The sequence below is a fragment of the Akanthomyces muscarius genome, chromosome 6 (genome assembly GCF_028009165.1).
Source record: "Akanthomyces muscarius strain Ve6 chromosome 6, whole genome shotgun sequence".
Classification (NCBI taxonomy): domain Eukaryota; kingdom Fungi; phylum Ascomycota; class Sordariomycetes; order Hypocreales; family Cordycipitaceae; genus Akanthomyces; species Akanthomyces muscarius.
Window position 1 is genome coordinate 3,625,858 of NC_079246.1, and position 15,737 is coordinate 3,641,594.

General features: G+C 53.0%; 7 protein-coding genes across 7 annotated transcripts; 2 read left to right on the top strand and 5 right to left on the bottom strand.

The window, feature by feature from the left end:
- Positions 1 to 167: 167 nt before the first annotated feature.
- On the bottom strand, positions 168 to 1,443 carry LMH87_001299 (uncharacterized protein; the record flags this gene model as incomplete). Its single annotated transcript, XM_056199354.1, has 2 exons — positions 168 to 1,201; positions 1,254 to 1,443. 2 exons carry the CDS (start codon positions 1,441 to 1,443, stop codon positions 168 to 170), a joined length of 1,224 nt encoding a protein of 407 aa, XP_056056209.1.
- A 1,308-nt stretch (positions 1,444 to 2,751) lies between these two features.
- Positions 2,752 to 5,096, bottom strand: LMH87_001300 (uncharacterized protein; the record flags this gene model as incomplete). The annotated part of the gene is made up of 2 exons (XM_056199355.1): positions 2,752 to 4,142; positions 4,220 to 5,096. The coding sequence occupies 2 exons, from the start codon at positions 5,094 to 5,096 to the stop codon at positions 2,752 to 2,754; spliced, it is 2,268 nt and encodes a 755-aa protein (XP_056056210.1).
- Positions 5,097 to 6,349: 1,253 nt separating this feature from the next.
- LMH87_001301 (uncharacterized protein) lies at positions 6,350 to 8,207 on the bottom strand (the record flags this gene model as incomplete). The annotated part of the gene is made up of 2 exons (XM_056199356.1): positions 6,350 to 6,469; positions 6,540 to 8,207. The coding sequence occupies 2 exons, from the start codon at positions 8,205 to 8,207 to the stop codon at positions 6,350 to 6,352; spliced, it is 1,788 nt and encodes a 595-aa protein (XP_056056211.1).
- A 996-nt stretch (positions 8,208 to 9,203) lies between these two features.
- Positions 9,204 to 9,644, bottom strand: LMH87_001302 (uncharacterized protein; the record flags this gene model as incomplete). Its single annotated transcript, XM_056199357.1, has 1 exon — positions 9,204 to 9,644. One exon carries the CDS (start codon positions 9,642 to 9,644, stop codon positions 9,204 to 9,206), a length of 441 nt encoding a protein of 146 aa, XP_056056212.1.
- A 453-nt stretch (positions 9,645 to 10,097) lies between these two features.
- On the top strand, positions 10,098 to 10,568 carry LMH87_001303 (uncharacterized protein; the record flags this gene model as incomplete). The annotated part of the gene is made up of 3 exons (XM_056199358.1): positions 10,098 to 10,187; positions 10,389 to 10,446; positions 10,501 to 10,568. 3 exons carry the CDS (start codon positions 10,098 to 10,100, stop codon positions 10,566 to 10,568), a joined length of 216 nt encoding a protein of 71 aa, XP_056056213.1.
- Positions 10,569 to 12,381: 1,813 nt separating this feature from the next.
- LMH87_001304 (uncharacterized protein) lies at positions 12,382 to 13,304 on the top strand (the record flags this gene model as incomplete). Its single annotated transcript, XM_056199359.1, has 2 exons — positions 12,382 to 12,865; positions 12,931 to 13,304. 2 exons carry the CDS (start codon positions 12,382 to 12,384, stop codon positions 13,302 to 13,304), a joined length of 858 nt encoding a protein of 285 aa, XP_056056214.1.
- A 577-nt stretch (positions 13,305 to 13,881) lies between these two features.
- LMH87_001305 (uncharacterized protein) lies at positions 13,882 to 14,634 on the bottom strand (the record flags this gene model as incomplete). The annotated part of the gene is made up of 1 exon (XM_056199360.1): positions 13,882 to 14,634. The coding sequence occupies one exon, from the start codon at positions 14,632 to 14,634 to the stop codon at positions 13,882 to 13,884; it is 753 nt and encodes a 250-aa protein (XP_056056215.1).
- Positions 14,635 to 15,737: the final 1,103 nt, after the last annotated feature.

The following is a 15,737-nucleotide window of genomic DNA, read 5'->3' on the forward strand; positions in this document are numbered from 1 at the left end:
GGGCTTTTTGGAACCCTAGCTGCCCGCCAGTGGCTCAAGTTCGAGCATGCTCAGTACCTTTCCACAGTACCTGGCGCATAGAGTCTGATTTCAATATGAGAGGTGCTAGAAAGAACTTATGATTACATGAGTGTAAGCTGCTGCGTATTCTATTGCAGCTCAATCGGCTACTTAAATTGCTGTTCTTCCCATGCCTCCCGCCTATCCTTCGCACTATACTCCAGATGCTGCCATTCGGTTTTTTCGTCATCCGTCAACCTGCCCCCTGGGAAGAATGTGCCTACCATGCTTGAGCCTGCATATGGATACTTTTTTTCTACCGCGAAAAGAGTTTCCATGACCTTGGGCGAGCCAATCACCTCGACTAATGTGAGCGGCATGCCATAAGCAGCAGGCGTTCGCGTCTTGCCCGCAGCATAAATATTTTGCGCAATTCCGACACCTCCAATAGCCAGCAGGAACCATGTGTTTTGTTTGATCCCAGCTGCTGTAATCAGAAGCAAGACCCAGAGAACTGCGAGAACCAGCAAGGCGAATCTGGTCGTAGCCTTGGGGAGGAGATCAGTGTCGATCTGACCGGCGGCGAGATCTTCAAGATCAAACCCTTGCCCTTGGCCTAGGATGAGAATGGTGTGCTGGCTGCCATTACCTTTGGTCAGGATAATGTCCTTGTCGCACTTGTCACGACACGCCCATTTTTCATGCTTCCACTGAGGTAGGCTCCCTGTCAAAAAGGACAGCAACATGCCCACAGCCGTTATCTGAATTGTAGCCCAATCTCCATAAATACCACAGGGTATTGCTGCAATACCCAGCTGTAGGATGCATGTGCCGAAGCCGAGCCAGTAGACAAAGTCGTACCCTGGAACTCCAGCGTGTGCTTCCTCTGCCTTGTAGACCGCTACACAAAGGCCCGCCCTCTTGGGGTATTTCAATGTGTCGCCTGCTCCACGCCGCTCTTCATTTGCCTTTTGCCTGTCGAACTTGTCCCTAGCATCCAACAAAGTCTTGAGGTGTTTTGAGACCTTTTCATGTTTCCAGTCGTCGTAGTCCCTGACGATGCGGCCGATGATCCAGGAGCTGTTTGTCCGCGAAAATCCCGATTTCGCATTGATGACTTGGCAAGATGTGTCGGGGGGCGGCATCAGCTTGTTGTCCCCGACGGCGCTCACGACGGCCGAGACGGCGTACGCAACCCATCCTAGAAAGCGGTTAGCAGAGGAAACCGGCAGCTGGCCGAAATGAAGACGTGCCGAATGAAAATGCGACCGGCGTTATCTTCGAGCCAGAAAGTTGTGCGAGGGCGCGGGCGACGACATCGCCGCCGAGGATGAGGAGCACGGAAAAGACGTCGCCAGGGTTCTTCCACTGCGCTGAGAAATCGCGCGACGCGGCGCCCGGGGCAAAACCGCGACGAGCAAGCTCGATCGCGGCAGGAGCCATGCTGAAAAGATGCTTAGTTGCTGAGCGCGCCAAGCTCGATAGTCAATGTGAGGGGTCAAGGAGACGGGTTGCACACAGGTGGAGATGAGTGTGGTGATGTATTGATCTGCCTTGGCCGCCTCGCAGGGGGCTGAGGTTGACCGGTTAGCTCCAGCTTGCAGTCCGTTGCTGCATGATCATGCTTGCTTGGGTTACAGTGGATTGATGCCCGACGGTTATGGAAAAGAGAAAAGTTGTTTGTTGTATTTAGGTCCAACAATGGAACTCGGGCAGTTCAAACAGATGTCAAACATGATAATCATTCGTTCGAGATAGATAGGTGAGCCTGGTCACTCACAAATAGTAGCTCCGCTCACCCTTGAGTGTGTTAGTCGTGAACCTCATTGACGCGCACGGCACAATGATAGTATCAATCTACTTGCGCTAGCCACAGATGTCGGGAACTGGTTTTACAGATGTTGAAAAAAATTCGATCCATTCCTGAGTATCATAAACGAGGAAACAACTTGGTGAGCGCCCAGAGATTTGTCGTGGGTTTAGCGCCACTGGGATAGTTGTCAATTTGGTGTATTCTGCTACTTTGGATGAGCAGCAGCTACCTCCGCATCGAGAGGTGTTTTTCTGCCCACACACACTGATAGCATAATCCTCAAATCTGCAAAATACAGGCGCCCGTTTCTTGCCTTCCCCCGCAACTACCCCGCGTGTTAATCCTGAGCATTTCGATAGGTGGTGATGGAAAACTATCTTCACCGCTTCGAGGACGGCAAACGAACAGATGGGTACCAATATATTCTCACATGTCAAAATTTGCAAAATCCCCGGCGGGGTGAGGGATTGGATTGTTGCTGTCACGAGAAAGAAAACACCACTTCTAAAACCGCACAGGGAAATTGAAATCTGCACTCGGGCGCGCCGCCCATATGCACGTCCTATGCTGAACTCAATAGACACAATCACAGCTCAGATAGAGTGGCAACGAAGCGAAGGGAGCTTGGTATTCTAATGCTAAATCGTTGACCTAATGCAATAGTCTACAATTTACAAGCAAGTTGCATTGGTCATTCCTGATATCTCACGGTGCGTGAGAGCAACATTGCGGCCAACACTCAAGGCGCTAAACCCACCTCAATCAGTGTTTGTCTCGCTTTTCTGAGTTGGAACTGCTATGGGGGCTCAAAAACTTAATTAATCGAGTACAAGTATTTTTTTCCGTCTCCGCTGCTAGAGAAAAGATGGCGCTTTCAACGCACGCGCTGGTGTTTGAAGGACGCTCACGTCGCACCAATTCCACAGCTGGCAGTGTGCTTAGCTGGGATGACTTAACGTGCAGTTCAAATCAATGCAACCCGAGCCGGAGCGACACTCGCGACCGCCTCGCGGCCTGCTGGAAATTGAGCCGACGGCTCTACTGGCGCCTCCCCTATGCTTGGGGCAGTGTCGCGGTAGTATGTCACCTTGAGACTCATAGAAGAAACGAGACACTTCAAATTCGTGAAGGGGGCCGGGCGCATGGCAAACATGTTTCGTTGTCCGCTGGAGCTCGCGCCAGCACTTTTCGCACCAGCGGTACCCAGGGAACTCTTCCGAAGTCTTGCATATGCTTGCCCGGATGATCCTGCTGCACAGCTTATTGGAGCAGCAGATCATCATATTCGTGGCCGCGACGTCGTCGGGCCAGATCTTCCTGAAGTCGTATTGATTCGCGACGACCATTGCGCCGTTGCTCTTGAGCTTGAGCTGCTCGCAGAGGGCATTGCACTTGTGTGTCGAAAAGAAGAACAAGAAGCCTTCCTGGTGCAGATTGGTGTCTGTGAGCCGGAAGCGCTCTGGGTCCTGGCTGTGGACGGTGGGATCGGTCAGGACGCGGCCCACGCCCTGCAGGTCGCTGACGAGGAAGCGCCCGAGGGAGCGCTCAAAGGTAAAGTGGGAAATGGCCTGGGCGGCCATGTATACGGGATCAGAGGCGTTGTCTGGGTTGACCCATCCGGCGTTGGAGTTGTACTTGACGTACTCGCCATCGATTAGAGGCTCGAGCGACAGGCAGGATTCGGCATCGCCGAGTGCGGACTTCGGTGCGAGGGAGGTGACGACAATGAAGTCGAGGGAGTACTTTTCCGACACCATTGAATTGAATTCGAGAGCAAAGGCCTTGCAGAGAGCCTGGCAGCGCATGTCGCCGAGAAGATGTGCGAGCTTTTTGCCCCTGCGCTTGTAAGACTTGACTACTAGTCGGTTGCGCGATGCGTCGGAGCGAGCGTAAGAGGCGACACGCATAGCGCCCTGGGCGAATGGCCGACGTCGCTTGTGGACGGTCAGGTTGGTGGTTTTAATCTTGATGTTGTCGTCGTGGGCCATCATTTGGTCCAGCATGCTGCCACCGTGTGCGACCACGTCAGTCGTGTATGCCTCGAACTCGATGATCTCGTCCAGCCAGCCGGGGGTATCCCATTGAGGGGCAGTAGTTTCCAGAGCGACATCGGGTTCGTCGCACTCTTCGACCATGAAGAGAGGGCTGAAGTGATTACCACGATGATGGTCTTTCCCATTGCCTGCAACAGAGACGGAGAGGGTAGCAGATCGTGTGGCGGATGTGGTCACAATCTTGACTGCGAGATGTCTCAGTGCGCCATACGATGTACCCAGGTTATGCTCTTCGAAGTTGAACTTGTTTTTAGCCCGTCCGCCCGGCGCGGTCCCTGGAAACTGACGGTGGCAAGGCCCGACAAGGTTTTGCCGACGAGGGAGTGGTACGTGTTGGCCTTGTGAAGCTTACAATCCGCAGAAGCTTCTGCGTAGACCTGAGAGAACTCGTAAGCCATCCGATCGGTAGAACCGTTGATGCGGAGAAGCGAATAGTGGACATTCTGGTCGATCAATAGCTTCAACATTGGGACATGGGTGAGACCATGAGGCTCGCTGCCAGGCTTGATGTAGTCGTCATCTCCATCATCCAGATCATGAAGGTTGCGCCCGTGGGCCGGCGCATCGCAGATGTGAATAATGCATCTGGTCGGATGCTTCCAGGATGCGACCAGGGCCTGCTGCAGGCCACCCAAAACGTCCTCGGGGTAGTCCCCTCCGCCTTGCGCGACAAGTGTGTCCAGAAATGAGCTGACCCGTTTGACATCCGAAGTGAAATCGATGGTCTGAATAGGATTCCTGTCGCCATGGTCCTTGTAACCCACCACGGCCATTCGAACATCAGCCTTGTTGAAGAAGGCACTTTTGATATCCTTCATGATGCTGATGACCTGGTCTTTTGCTGCACTAATGTATGGCTGCATGGATCGAGTCGTGTCTATAAGGAAAAGCAGATCGGTCGATGAAATGTGCTTGAAGATTCCGGCGGTCGAAGCAGGCTTCGAGTTGGCCAGAGCGTGATTCTCGTGGTTCTTAATGCGGACCAATCTTGCCTCGGCTTCATGGGGGGAGGGCGTCGCTTCGCCCTCACGCTTTAGTCGCGTTTCGATCCGCTGCCTGTTGGTCTCATGGTGCGCGGCTTCAGCTGACGGCGGAACCGTGCTAGTGCCCGAAGCTTGGCGGTTGAAGATGTGCTGTCCGTCGGCAGCAGAGCTGGTCGGCCTCCGAAGGGAGGCAGACGAGCCATCGTTGAGCGAAGAACGCATCACTCTCTGTACCAACGATTGCATATCTGTCTGGGAGATGTTTGCTCGTGATACCGACTCAGGACCAACGCCAGGGTTGTGGCTTGGGTTCCTGGAAGACTGAGCTGTACCTGGAGTCTTCGTTCGGTCCCTTGTTGAGTAGTTGTTGCACCAGGACATCGATTCAGACCTCCGGGAGGGACGGGTAGGGGCCATCTTGAGTCTCTTCCTACACCTAAAGTCAAAATTGACCTTTGAAGAAATGAGTCAAAGAAGGCGACCGTAGAGCGAGAGAAGGGGCTTTAAACTTGTCCGTGATCTGCCTGTGCGCCGAAATTATGGCTAGGCGCCTTGTTCGACCAATACTAGCAAACACTACTACCTCGGTGAGAGGATGATGCTCTTTGCACCGACATCGGCAAAAGCAATGTGCCAACAGTGTTACCAGAAATGATGTCGGGCTAGCATTCTGTAGCAGAACGATCTCTCCTGAGTGTACGAGAAACTGACTACTCGATATCATAGTCATGAATCTAGTTGTACTACAAACAATAGTTATGTGTCGCCATGCTCGTCGCTGCTGCTCCCCGGCGACATGTAAATACACTGCGCATGGCGAGGCGCCTGGAAGCTCTGAACCGGTGCAGTTGCACTAGACCATTTTTGGCAACACCGCAGCTGTGTGTATCGCTAATATGAAGGTGTTCGATATTGCAGTGGGGCTTTCCTCTCGATTTATGGGAAGCTCTACCCAGCCGATAGACGGATGTACAATGAGGGTACCACGTCATCCTACAGGCCCGGCGGCAATGCTACCATAGAACAACAAAGTAGAGCCAGTGGCAGTGGCAGAGTATGACTTTACGAGGTTTAAAGAGCTCACTGAACAATGCAAGTGTTGAAATGCATCAGTTCGCAAAGCTTACTGGGCGGGTATAAACAGTCGACTCTTTCCTTGATCATCGACTCGGCATGTCGCTTGCATGGGAGCAAGGCGACCTATGTATTTATAGAGTTTGTGTATTAGTACCGAGCAAATAGGTACGACGTACGAATGAAGGAAAACCGGGGAAAGGGAAATCGGTCCTGGGGATTATCCGCCGTTAGTGCGCGAGTGACGCATGCTGCCCAGGGCGGTTTTGTACTGCCACTTCTCGCCGGAGTCCAAGGGGACAGCGCAGCTTGATTAATTCCTAGCATGTCGGCAAACGGGGTGGAATGGGGGTATGTCAGCGTTCCAAAGGCCGAGATGAGGTCTGAGGCGTGACTGCTTGCGCAGTCACACACTCTCGTCATGCCTATTCTTTGGTCATCTCCGTCGGGCAGTATTTGCTCTTGACCTTGTCGTATATCTCGGGAAAGGCACCGATGGCGTTATACTTGCGACGACACTCACGGTATAGTTGGTGATCAAACATCTGGCAGTGGGTCGTGTTAGCATGCTTATTTTACTCGTCCTCGTCGTCTCTTCTTCAGAGGGGCACGTACCTCTTCAAACTCTGTCCGCGTCATAAAGCTGTCCGTGTAGAGGAGCTGGTAGCCGCGACGATCCCGCGCAAACTTCTCGACCCGTCGCACCTCCTTTACCGCGTCCCAGGACTCCTTGCGCTTCAGTTTGGGTGGTACACCGTACACGCCAAGGTTGAAGTACATTTCGTACTGAGAGCCAGTCTCCGGGCTGGTGCGCGGGTGGAGAGGCTCGCGTAGCGCACCCTGCAGCCCGTCTGGCTGTTTGTAGATGCGCACGGGGTAAAAGAGCAGCGGGTAGACCTCGAATGCGTCGTGATAAATTTCGATGGCATCTTTTAGGTGAGACAGCGGAACCACAATATCCTGCACCACGTGCTTGAAGACGGACGCCTCGCGGATCGCCGGTGCTGAGGAGAGCTTGAGGTAGGCGATCCTAGGCGGTCCCATCCAGCCAAACACGTACTTGTACCACCAATTCACGGAAATAGGGATGACCTCGGGCAGTTCCCAGAAGATGCTGCGCGTGTGCCGATGGAAATAGGCCCTGAGCGGGATCCAGTCCTCGCCCCGACCGTGCTGCAGGAACGACTCCACGTGCTTGTAGAACCAAGGCTTCCAAATGTGACCGACGTCGTTAATGCCACTGGTGTGACCGGCTGGCGGGCCATCGCTGAACTCGCCAGTAAAGATGACGGCAGTATCTTTGCTGAAGATTGTAGCCTCGATCAGCGGCGGTGCATTCGACGCGTGCGTCAGCTTCGTTAGCTTGTTCTGCAGCTCGTCCTGACTGTAACACGGAATGTATGTCATGTGCACATATGGCTTTATCGGCACGATTTTCAGATCCACGGCCACAAGAAAGCCCAGCGTACCGTGACTCCAGGGCAACGCGTGGAATAGATCAGCGTTTTCCGTGCGCGAGCAGCGTACGAGGGAGCCGTCGCCCAGTACCACCTCGCAGGCGCGGACCGTTTCCGAGAAGAAGCCGTGGATGTGTGAGCTGACCTCGACACCGACGCCCATCAGCAACCCGCCCACCGTCAGGTCATCCATCTCGATCATGACAGCCAGGGCGTAGCCCATCGGGACGAGGTGGCGAGTGATTTGGCCCATGTTGACCATTGGTTCGCAGCGCACCGTCATGCTTTCCGTGTTCACCTCGAGGATGTTGGGCAGGTCAATGCGGATCTTCTCGCAGGTATCCTTGTACGTCTCTACGCGGAGGCTGACGGAGAGCCAGGGGGGCCGCGCAGTCACCATCAATCGGCCACGACCGGCCGCATTCCACGATTGCACCTGCTGTTGCACCTCGCGCACTCGTGCATCATGCAGATGCGGCGTGGCCAGGAAGGCTTGGGAGTATAAGTTATGGAGTCGTGAGTATTGGCTGTGCGCAAACGAGAGCGGCACCATGGTGAAGGCGAGGAACCAGCCGCGATGCTCGACACCGAAATCGACAATCATAGGGTAAACTGGAGTGCACTGTATCAGCTGTAGCGTCGGCCAGAGAATCAGATCGGCGAGCCAGCTAAAGAGTAGGGAGCATAGCCAAAAGACGGGAATCAAGGTGTAGGCTGCGAAAATCCACACGGCGTTGACGAGATGGTGCAGCCAACGCACGGCGCGCACAAACGGCGACCCGGCATACTTGGTGTAGTCTGCAGAAGCAGAGGGAGTATTTGCCATGCTGACGATATCGCGAGTATTGGCGGGAGAGTGCCAATGGCAAAAAAGGCAGCGGGGGGAGCTGAAGAGCAGCAATCATGCACAGGGGCAGGCGGCCAAGCCTCACGACGGGTTTGATGAAAATGTATCCCATATTTTCGCTAATGGCACCTACCACGTGACTACCCACCATTTTAATTCAAGAGACACTTGATTTTGGATGCATAGCCACGATGGCCAACTTATTATGGCAAGCTTAGATTGACACCGGCCCATGTCAACATGACACGTCCATCTGCCAAGTTAGCAGGCAGCCAAAACCAAGGAACCGTACGGGGTTCGATGCATCCAATTGGTCGAATAGCGGGCTGCTTGCTCGACTGCGCCTTGCGACCACCATGATGCCTTGTAAATTGCCTTTTCGAATTGTCTCGCAGAAATATCGGCAATGGCGAAGCGAGTGTTGTACTATTTTGGTTAAAAAAAAATTTAACTTCAAAAGTGACAGCCGTTCTAATTTAGTGTGTGGGGAAGCCTCGCCAGCTGGTTATCCGGTACCTGAGACTATTGGTGGGGGAGATAAACGTTCCGAGCCATCTCCGATCAGCCAGAGAACGAGCCATTGCGCTGTTTTCCGCCCAGGTAACGAAATGCTCCGAGACTGTGTAGCTCCGGACATTAGCAAACTGCCCGCTGTGGCTGTGGCTGCTTCACGACCCAAGTACGGCAACTGGGGGGTCAAGTGTCGATTAGTTACATTTTACGGTAGCGTAACCTTCGTCCAGGGCTTTACTGCGCTCAAACAGCGTCAATCTCGGTGCCTGAGCCAGTTCACGGTTATGAGACGGCATGAAAGGAAAAGGAAAATACAAAGTCACCGTAGCTGGAGCACTACCAAGACCTCACGCAGACTTCTCAGCAAACATATCAGGAGGGACAAACTTTTATCTTATTTATCTTTTTAGAGTTTAGTCTGGCTCGGTTTTCCTCATAAAGTATAGGGTATTTAGACCTGTCTCAAGTTGACTTGCTCTGGTTCTGGAGCTGCTGCATCACCCACAGAATCTCAGTGGAATCCGGGTACTCGCGCACCTTGACAATCTTGCCCGGTCGCTCAAACTCATAAGACGATGTGATGTTGTTGACGTAGTGAAGATCGCCAGGGCCGTCGCCGATGGCCTGCCCCTCGACCATGACCCTGTTGTCCTGGCCGACAATGTTGACAATCTTGTACTCGTAGTGCGTAAACTGATCCATCAATCCGGGCAGGTTAGGCAGGCGGTCCTTGGCAAGGCCGTCGCCGCAAGGGAAACCCGGGGGGAGCAGAGCCGCGTTGCCGCTGATCCACCATGTTGCATCAGGGGCGAAGAAGCCAGGGAGGTTGTCCCAGCTGCGCGAGGAGATGTTGCCGATAAAGGCCTCCGTAATGGCAATGAGTGCGTGTGTTGGAATTTGCATTTTGATGAAGATGATAAAGATGGTGAAGATGCTGATTGCCGCGAATTTCTGAGGATAGACCTGTGGTACTTATACCAGTCTTGGCCGCCAATACTTTCTACTTACTCTTTACTGTCCCCTTGAATTATAGTGTGCACTACAATTGAATACTTCAAAACACGTTCCTCCATTAATTTGGATTTTTTGAAACTCCGGCGAGTAGGAATCAGCCGGGCGTGACGCTGAGCGGCTGAGGTAAGAATAGATAGAGGCCGTATCGTCAAAGTCAGCACTAAGGTCGTCCTAGGGCGATGTTGGCGGTCTTGGCGGTTCGATCAATCCTCCTTGTCGGCTTAGCGCTTCTCCAGAATATCTTTCGGGTCCGAAACTTAACACGGGCCTAATCAATTCTAAGCAAAGACGCATCCCACGCCCCGTCTTTACACCAAAGTCGCCGTCGGCGGATTAAAGTCAATGCAACCTTCCACGGGCCATCGGCGTCATGCTGCTTATGTGAACGTCATGACGAGCATCTTGAACTGTTGGGGTCCTCCGATCGGTCGGGTATAAAGACAGGCACTTCTTCCAACTTGTCTGCTCGCTTGGTCGAAACAGCACCATCAAATCAGCAGCACACACACACACACACAAAATGAACTTCGGCAGCATCATCCTCATGGCCATGGCCTCTCTCGCCATTGCTGGCCCTACCCACGACGCCCGCAGCGCCCCCAACTGCCGCGGCCCCTGCGGCGATAACAACAGCTTCTGCAAGAACGGTCTCTGCCCTGGCGCCGTCGGCGTCTGCAAGTGCATCTAAGCGGTAAGAGGACAGCTACTTGTCGCAATCTGTTTCATTTGCTAAGAGAAAGACCAGCTACTTGGATTGAAGACAGTGTTCATGATTCAAATCTTTTGCATAGTCGATCAATGTACATAGGATAACCTGATATAAATAGAATATCCATTATGCACTACTCAATATGCCTCTCATATCGCCTAGTGGCAGTTTCGAATACTCCCCTACTTTGATACCAGGCCGCAAAAGCAATATGTCAGCCGGCTCTATATCGCCGTCTATTCGGACACACCTGGCAGAGGCTGAGTGAGCACTCGGTGCCAGGCGGCAATGCAGTTGTGTACTGGCCAAAAGGGTGGATGTAGTACTTTACATGTGTATTGACGTATCAACTCTAAACGGCGAAACTTAGACTCGGTGTCATCGTATGTCCGGGCTGCACGCCGCGCACCGTTGACTGCTGGTCGCATTGTGGGCACTTGCGATTTCTATATAGAAACATGCCCGAAAAAAAAAAACATCCTGATTGTTGTTATATGTTTTCTATCTTCTTTTATTTTGTGAGTGTATAATCGATGATGAAAGTAGCGAGGTTCCGGTAGACACGCGACTCGCGTGTCAACTGCACAAGACAAAATCTCAACAACGCACTACCGCTATCGTCACACACCACACTCGCTACAAACCGTCAACCGCAGAAAACGAGTTTTCATCATCTACACATTTCAGCTTCGTGAAAGTCAGTGACCCTGTAGTAGAATTGAATGAAACCATTCTATCCATCTAGAACCCACTAATTTTGGCCACGCCAGATATGGTATATTTCACCGACCAAACCAGACTACTATTTTGAATCGAGTGGCGAGAGTCCGTCACATAGGCTCCAAACGACTGAGGACATGTCGGAATTTACTACTGCAGCTGTAGTCGAGAAATTGGCCGCACAAGTCTGATGTCTTGCGACACGACAGTGTGGGCGTCCAGAGTCGGGGTCCAGTAGTTATTGGTTACTCGAGGCCCTCTCCACGGCACTCTTCAATGTAACCTCAATCTTGACCAATCCATCTGTAAGTATATCCATGCTGTCACAGAATTCCATTACCTGGTCAATAGTTACTACTGACACTTTGTAGTTGGAAGCGGCAAGGTCCGTGTCGAGAGAGGGAGGGCCGATGAACGGGACCACAATTCGCGCTGCTGCTGAAAACCAGACCGCATCGACAACGAAGGGATTCATCAAGCTGGGAAGTTTCGGGAGCTTTTATGTACTATGGTGACGATCTTTCGGTAGTGTTTATATGCTGTCGAGCCGGCCGAATGGCACCACGTGCTAATCATCCTCTGGTTCGGTTTTGAGCCCTGCCGACTGCGCGCCTGTCGGACGTGTACTTGGGCCGAGTAGTAGAACCGCATTGAACCAGCCTTGTGATGCTGCAGAAAGTCATTCTGTTCCAGAATAAAGCCAGAAGCAGTTCATTGCGCCATGGGCAATGCGGCCGGAGCAGGCTGCCCGTCCCCAGCTAGCGGGAAATTAGCCACGAGCCTTACGCGTGGCGTACTGACAGTCGGGAGTCATTCCCGGAATTGGCACCCGTGAAGATTATCCAAGTTTTCGAAGCAGTGGGAGTCTGGCGCAATCTCACTCCTGATTTCTGACCAGAACCGGCCTTCCGTTGGTGTGTAGATCCCACTTTTAGACTATCGCAGCGCTGCAATTTTCCTTTCCCATCATTCAATTCAGCCTGTTGCCTAAACAGTGCCTCTGCCTGCAGTTAGCCGCCCCCGGTAATCAACAGTGACGACGCCATGCAGTCACTATGCATTGCTAGCGCATCCGTTGCAGTTGTTTCCGTTAAACCCGGCTGACTGCTCAGCCTTGTTTTTCGAAATTATTTTAATTGGTCCCAACGGGCGGTCACATCGACATGTTCTCGCAAAAACAAATACAGTAAATTCACGATGTTGCTGCTGCTTTGTGCGACCGTTCTGTCCCTTTGTCGCATAGCTTTGGCGACACCATACAATGGCAGCTGCGCGGCCCCCAACAATGGCACGGCGAACGCCCCGACACCACTCGACGGCTTCCTAGGGGCCAACTCCACAGGCTCTGCCAACTTTACCGTCCCCAAGATTACAGGCGACACCCTGTGGCATGTATTTCTTGCGCTGAAAGACAATGGCGGGCAAGAGGTGGGCATGTGGCTGGCGATTCCCCAACAAGCTTTCGGGAATAACTCGCGAAAGTACATGCATCTCTGCGCATACGCCCTCGATGGCGCATTCGGAAGCCCAAAGGCGGGGACAGGCAACGAGACCTGCGACGGCCTCGTCTCGGAGTCGTGCACCGCGGGCATCTTTCGTTCTGTGGACTTTGGGCCGACCGGAGACTGCACGGCCCCGGGCTTAAACCAATACTGCAACACACAGAGTTGGCATGCATCTTGTCAGTTGAGCGAGGGAATCTTTCATCGCATATTTTTTTTCTGGGCACTAACAAAAGAAAAATAGCTATCAAGTTGGCCACAGGCATGTCCTGTCTGGAGACCAGCATCCCGGGCGTAGACGTACCAGACGGGTACATGGTTGCGTCGCTCGGCGCGGCTCGCACTATGAGCACTGTTGATGAGGGACACGAGGCGTACGATACATTGGTGCAGACTGCGCGGCCTCTGGTGCTTGAGTTTGTCCAGTACACAGACTTGGGCACGTATTCGTACACGGCTGATCTTGTCGAGACGCAGCGAATATGCGCGGCTCCAAGTGAAATCAGAAAAGGCAGTAGAGTGCCGTCCGACGCCCAATCGATGGGCCAAAGCGTGAAGCAGCGTGGTCGTGGTCCCCTGTTGGCTCCTCTGGCGTTGACGCTGTTTGTACTTATTTAGACTTGTTGTGGCCTGGCATACATACTACGCAGCATATTATTTTTATAGCATGCATACATAAAGATACGCGAAGAAAAACATCCTTTCGTCAATACTAAACGCACTCCGGTAAAAGCTCCTTCACGAATTGGTCGTTTGGTGGGCGCGGGCCACAGGAGCGATGCCACCTATAATCCTTATTTTAGCAACTGCGCATACAAGTACCATGCATCCGCAGCCTTGGGGGTCCCCTCTTGGAAGGACAGACCAATTGGATTTCTACTTTGCTGCAAGGACAGCATGCAAGCTGCAGCTACTTGAGCGGACCAGGTACAGGGGTGTAGAGGAACTGTTGTGTATGCATGATAGCGCCGTGCCGTCTAGTTAGCCTCTAAGCAGGCGCTCTGGGGCGGAGTTGCGAAGACTGACGAGAACCGAGAGACGAATCCCGTTGAGCAATTCGTTAACTGATATGAAATCACGGACTTGACATTCCAAAATAGAGCAAGGAATTTTATCGACGAGAAAACAACCGCACTCTGTTCAAAGACTGTGTACAAATACCAGTACTTGTCGGGGTTTACGAAGTAGACACGAGCTAATTCTGCCCATCGACCGGCTGCTTCGCCATAACAGCCTGATATAATATTTTCAGCGACGGATGCATGCCTACGACCGCCTCCACCGCCTCTGCGAAGCCCACCGCCCTAGCGAACTCGAGCACGCTGACCACAGTAAAGTCCGCGTAGCTCGGCTGATCGCCGTGGACAAACGGCCCCGGAACGAGCTCCAGCCAGTCGCCAAACTCCTCGAGTCGCGGCTTGGCGGCGACCAGGGCCTCGCTCATGGGATGCTCGGCCGCCCACTGCTCAACTGTCTTTCCCCACCTCTTGCGGCGCTTCTCCGCAAAGGCCGCGGCGCTGCGCTCCGAGAGGATGCCCGCGACGTTGCCGGCGACGGCCTGCAGGACGGGCGCAAGGGCCGGCCCGAAACGGGATCGGAACTCGACTGACCGCGGCGTGTCGTAGAGGAGCGGGTGCTCGGGCTGGATCTCCTCCAGGGCCTGGATTATGTTCAGTGCTCCCATGTAGTATCGAGCGTCGCAGCTGCGGGGCTGGACCACGAGCACGGGGATCTCGTAAGGTTCGAGGGGGTCTGATTTGGGCTCCAGCGTGGTTGGCGCAAAGGTTGACTCAATGTCCGGATACTCGACGTGTTTGACGGAATATGGAATCTGTTTATGCTGCAGCGAATACAATATTCGAAACTCATGATGGGACCAAGTCGCACCATCCTTGCTTGGGATAATGAAGATTTGAACTTCGTCGCTGGTGCTGTTGTTTGAAGCCATGGTTGTGTTACTTGTTGAGAGTGAGAAGCACAAAAGCCGACGGGTCGCTGAGTTGAGTTGAGGCGCGGGGTAACTAGTGAGCGGGACGATAAGAGTCCCGCCATTATTGTTACAACCGTGGCTCTTACCTACACGAGACACAGCTCTAGTAGGAGCGTTGTTTTGCCTAGTAAAGAGAGTGTGTGTAGTTTGAGCGCTCTTACTCGCTTCAGATAGTTAAGCTGTCCCCAATGCAAATTTAGTTGTGATTTTAGGGCAATGTGTAATTCTTACCCTTAATTTCAGAAGTCGAGCTTGTAGGCAAAATCTGGCAAGCCGCTGTTGTCCCGCGTGGTTTGCCGGGCGTGCCGGACACCTTGAAGATCCAACTCTCCTCTTCTGGTAGTCCTACAAGGCATTACTGGCGAAGAGGCATCGAGATGAGCAAGATATCAAGTTCGGGGCATGCTGCTGCTTCGACGGCCTGCAAGTGGAGGCTAGAATTGATGCTTATGGTACCCGGGTAGCACTACATACCATCCAGATGTGCCCACTAGTTAAAACAGTTTTTGTGCGCCACGGTGCTTCGGCAGCACTCTGGGAACTGCACAGCTAAAGCCTGACGTATGTATCCCCTTCAGAACTGCGAGAAATCAAGGCGGAGGGCAATGGCTCCGCTTGTGAAGGTGATAGCCACACTACGGCCAGGTGCAGTTGATCTGGGCCCGGCACTTGAGGCGCTTGCACTTGCTTCCAGCTCGAAGTATTAATGCCTTTTTGTGTTGCCGCAGCCTCAACTCTTCATCTCTCTTATCGCCATTCCGTTTCCAACCATATAAAAGACCCAAATCTTGGCCTTTCTTCGCCGTCCACTGAATTCTCCCCCGCGGAGAATCGTCTCTCGCCATGTCGCGCATCACAGACAAACCCGACAACTTGATGTTCAAGTGGCAGAGCCAAACTCATCGCAATAACAAAAAATCTGCCCGCCGGCCCATGACAGCCTGCCAGACATGTCGCGCTACCAAAGTAAAGTGCGATGGAGAGCATATCTGCGGCCGTTGCTCCACCAGAGGCATTGCCTGCGTCTACAACAAGTCCCACAGCCCACCAGCGACCACAAA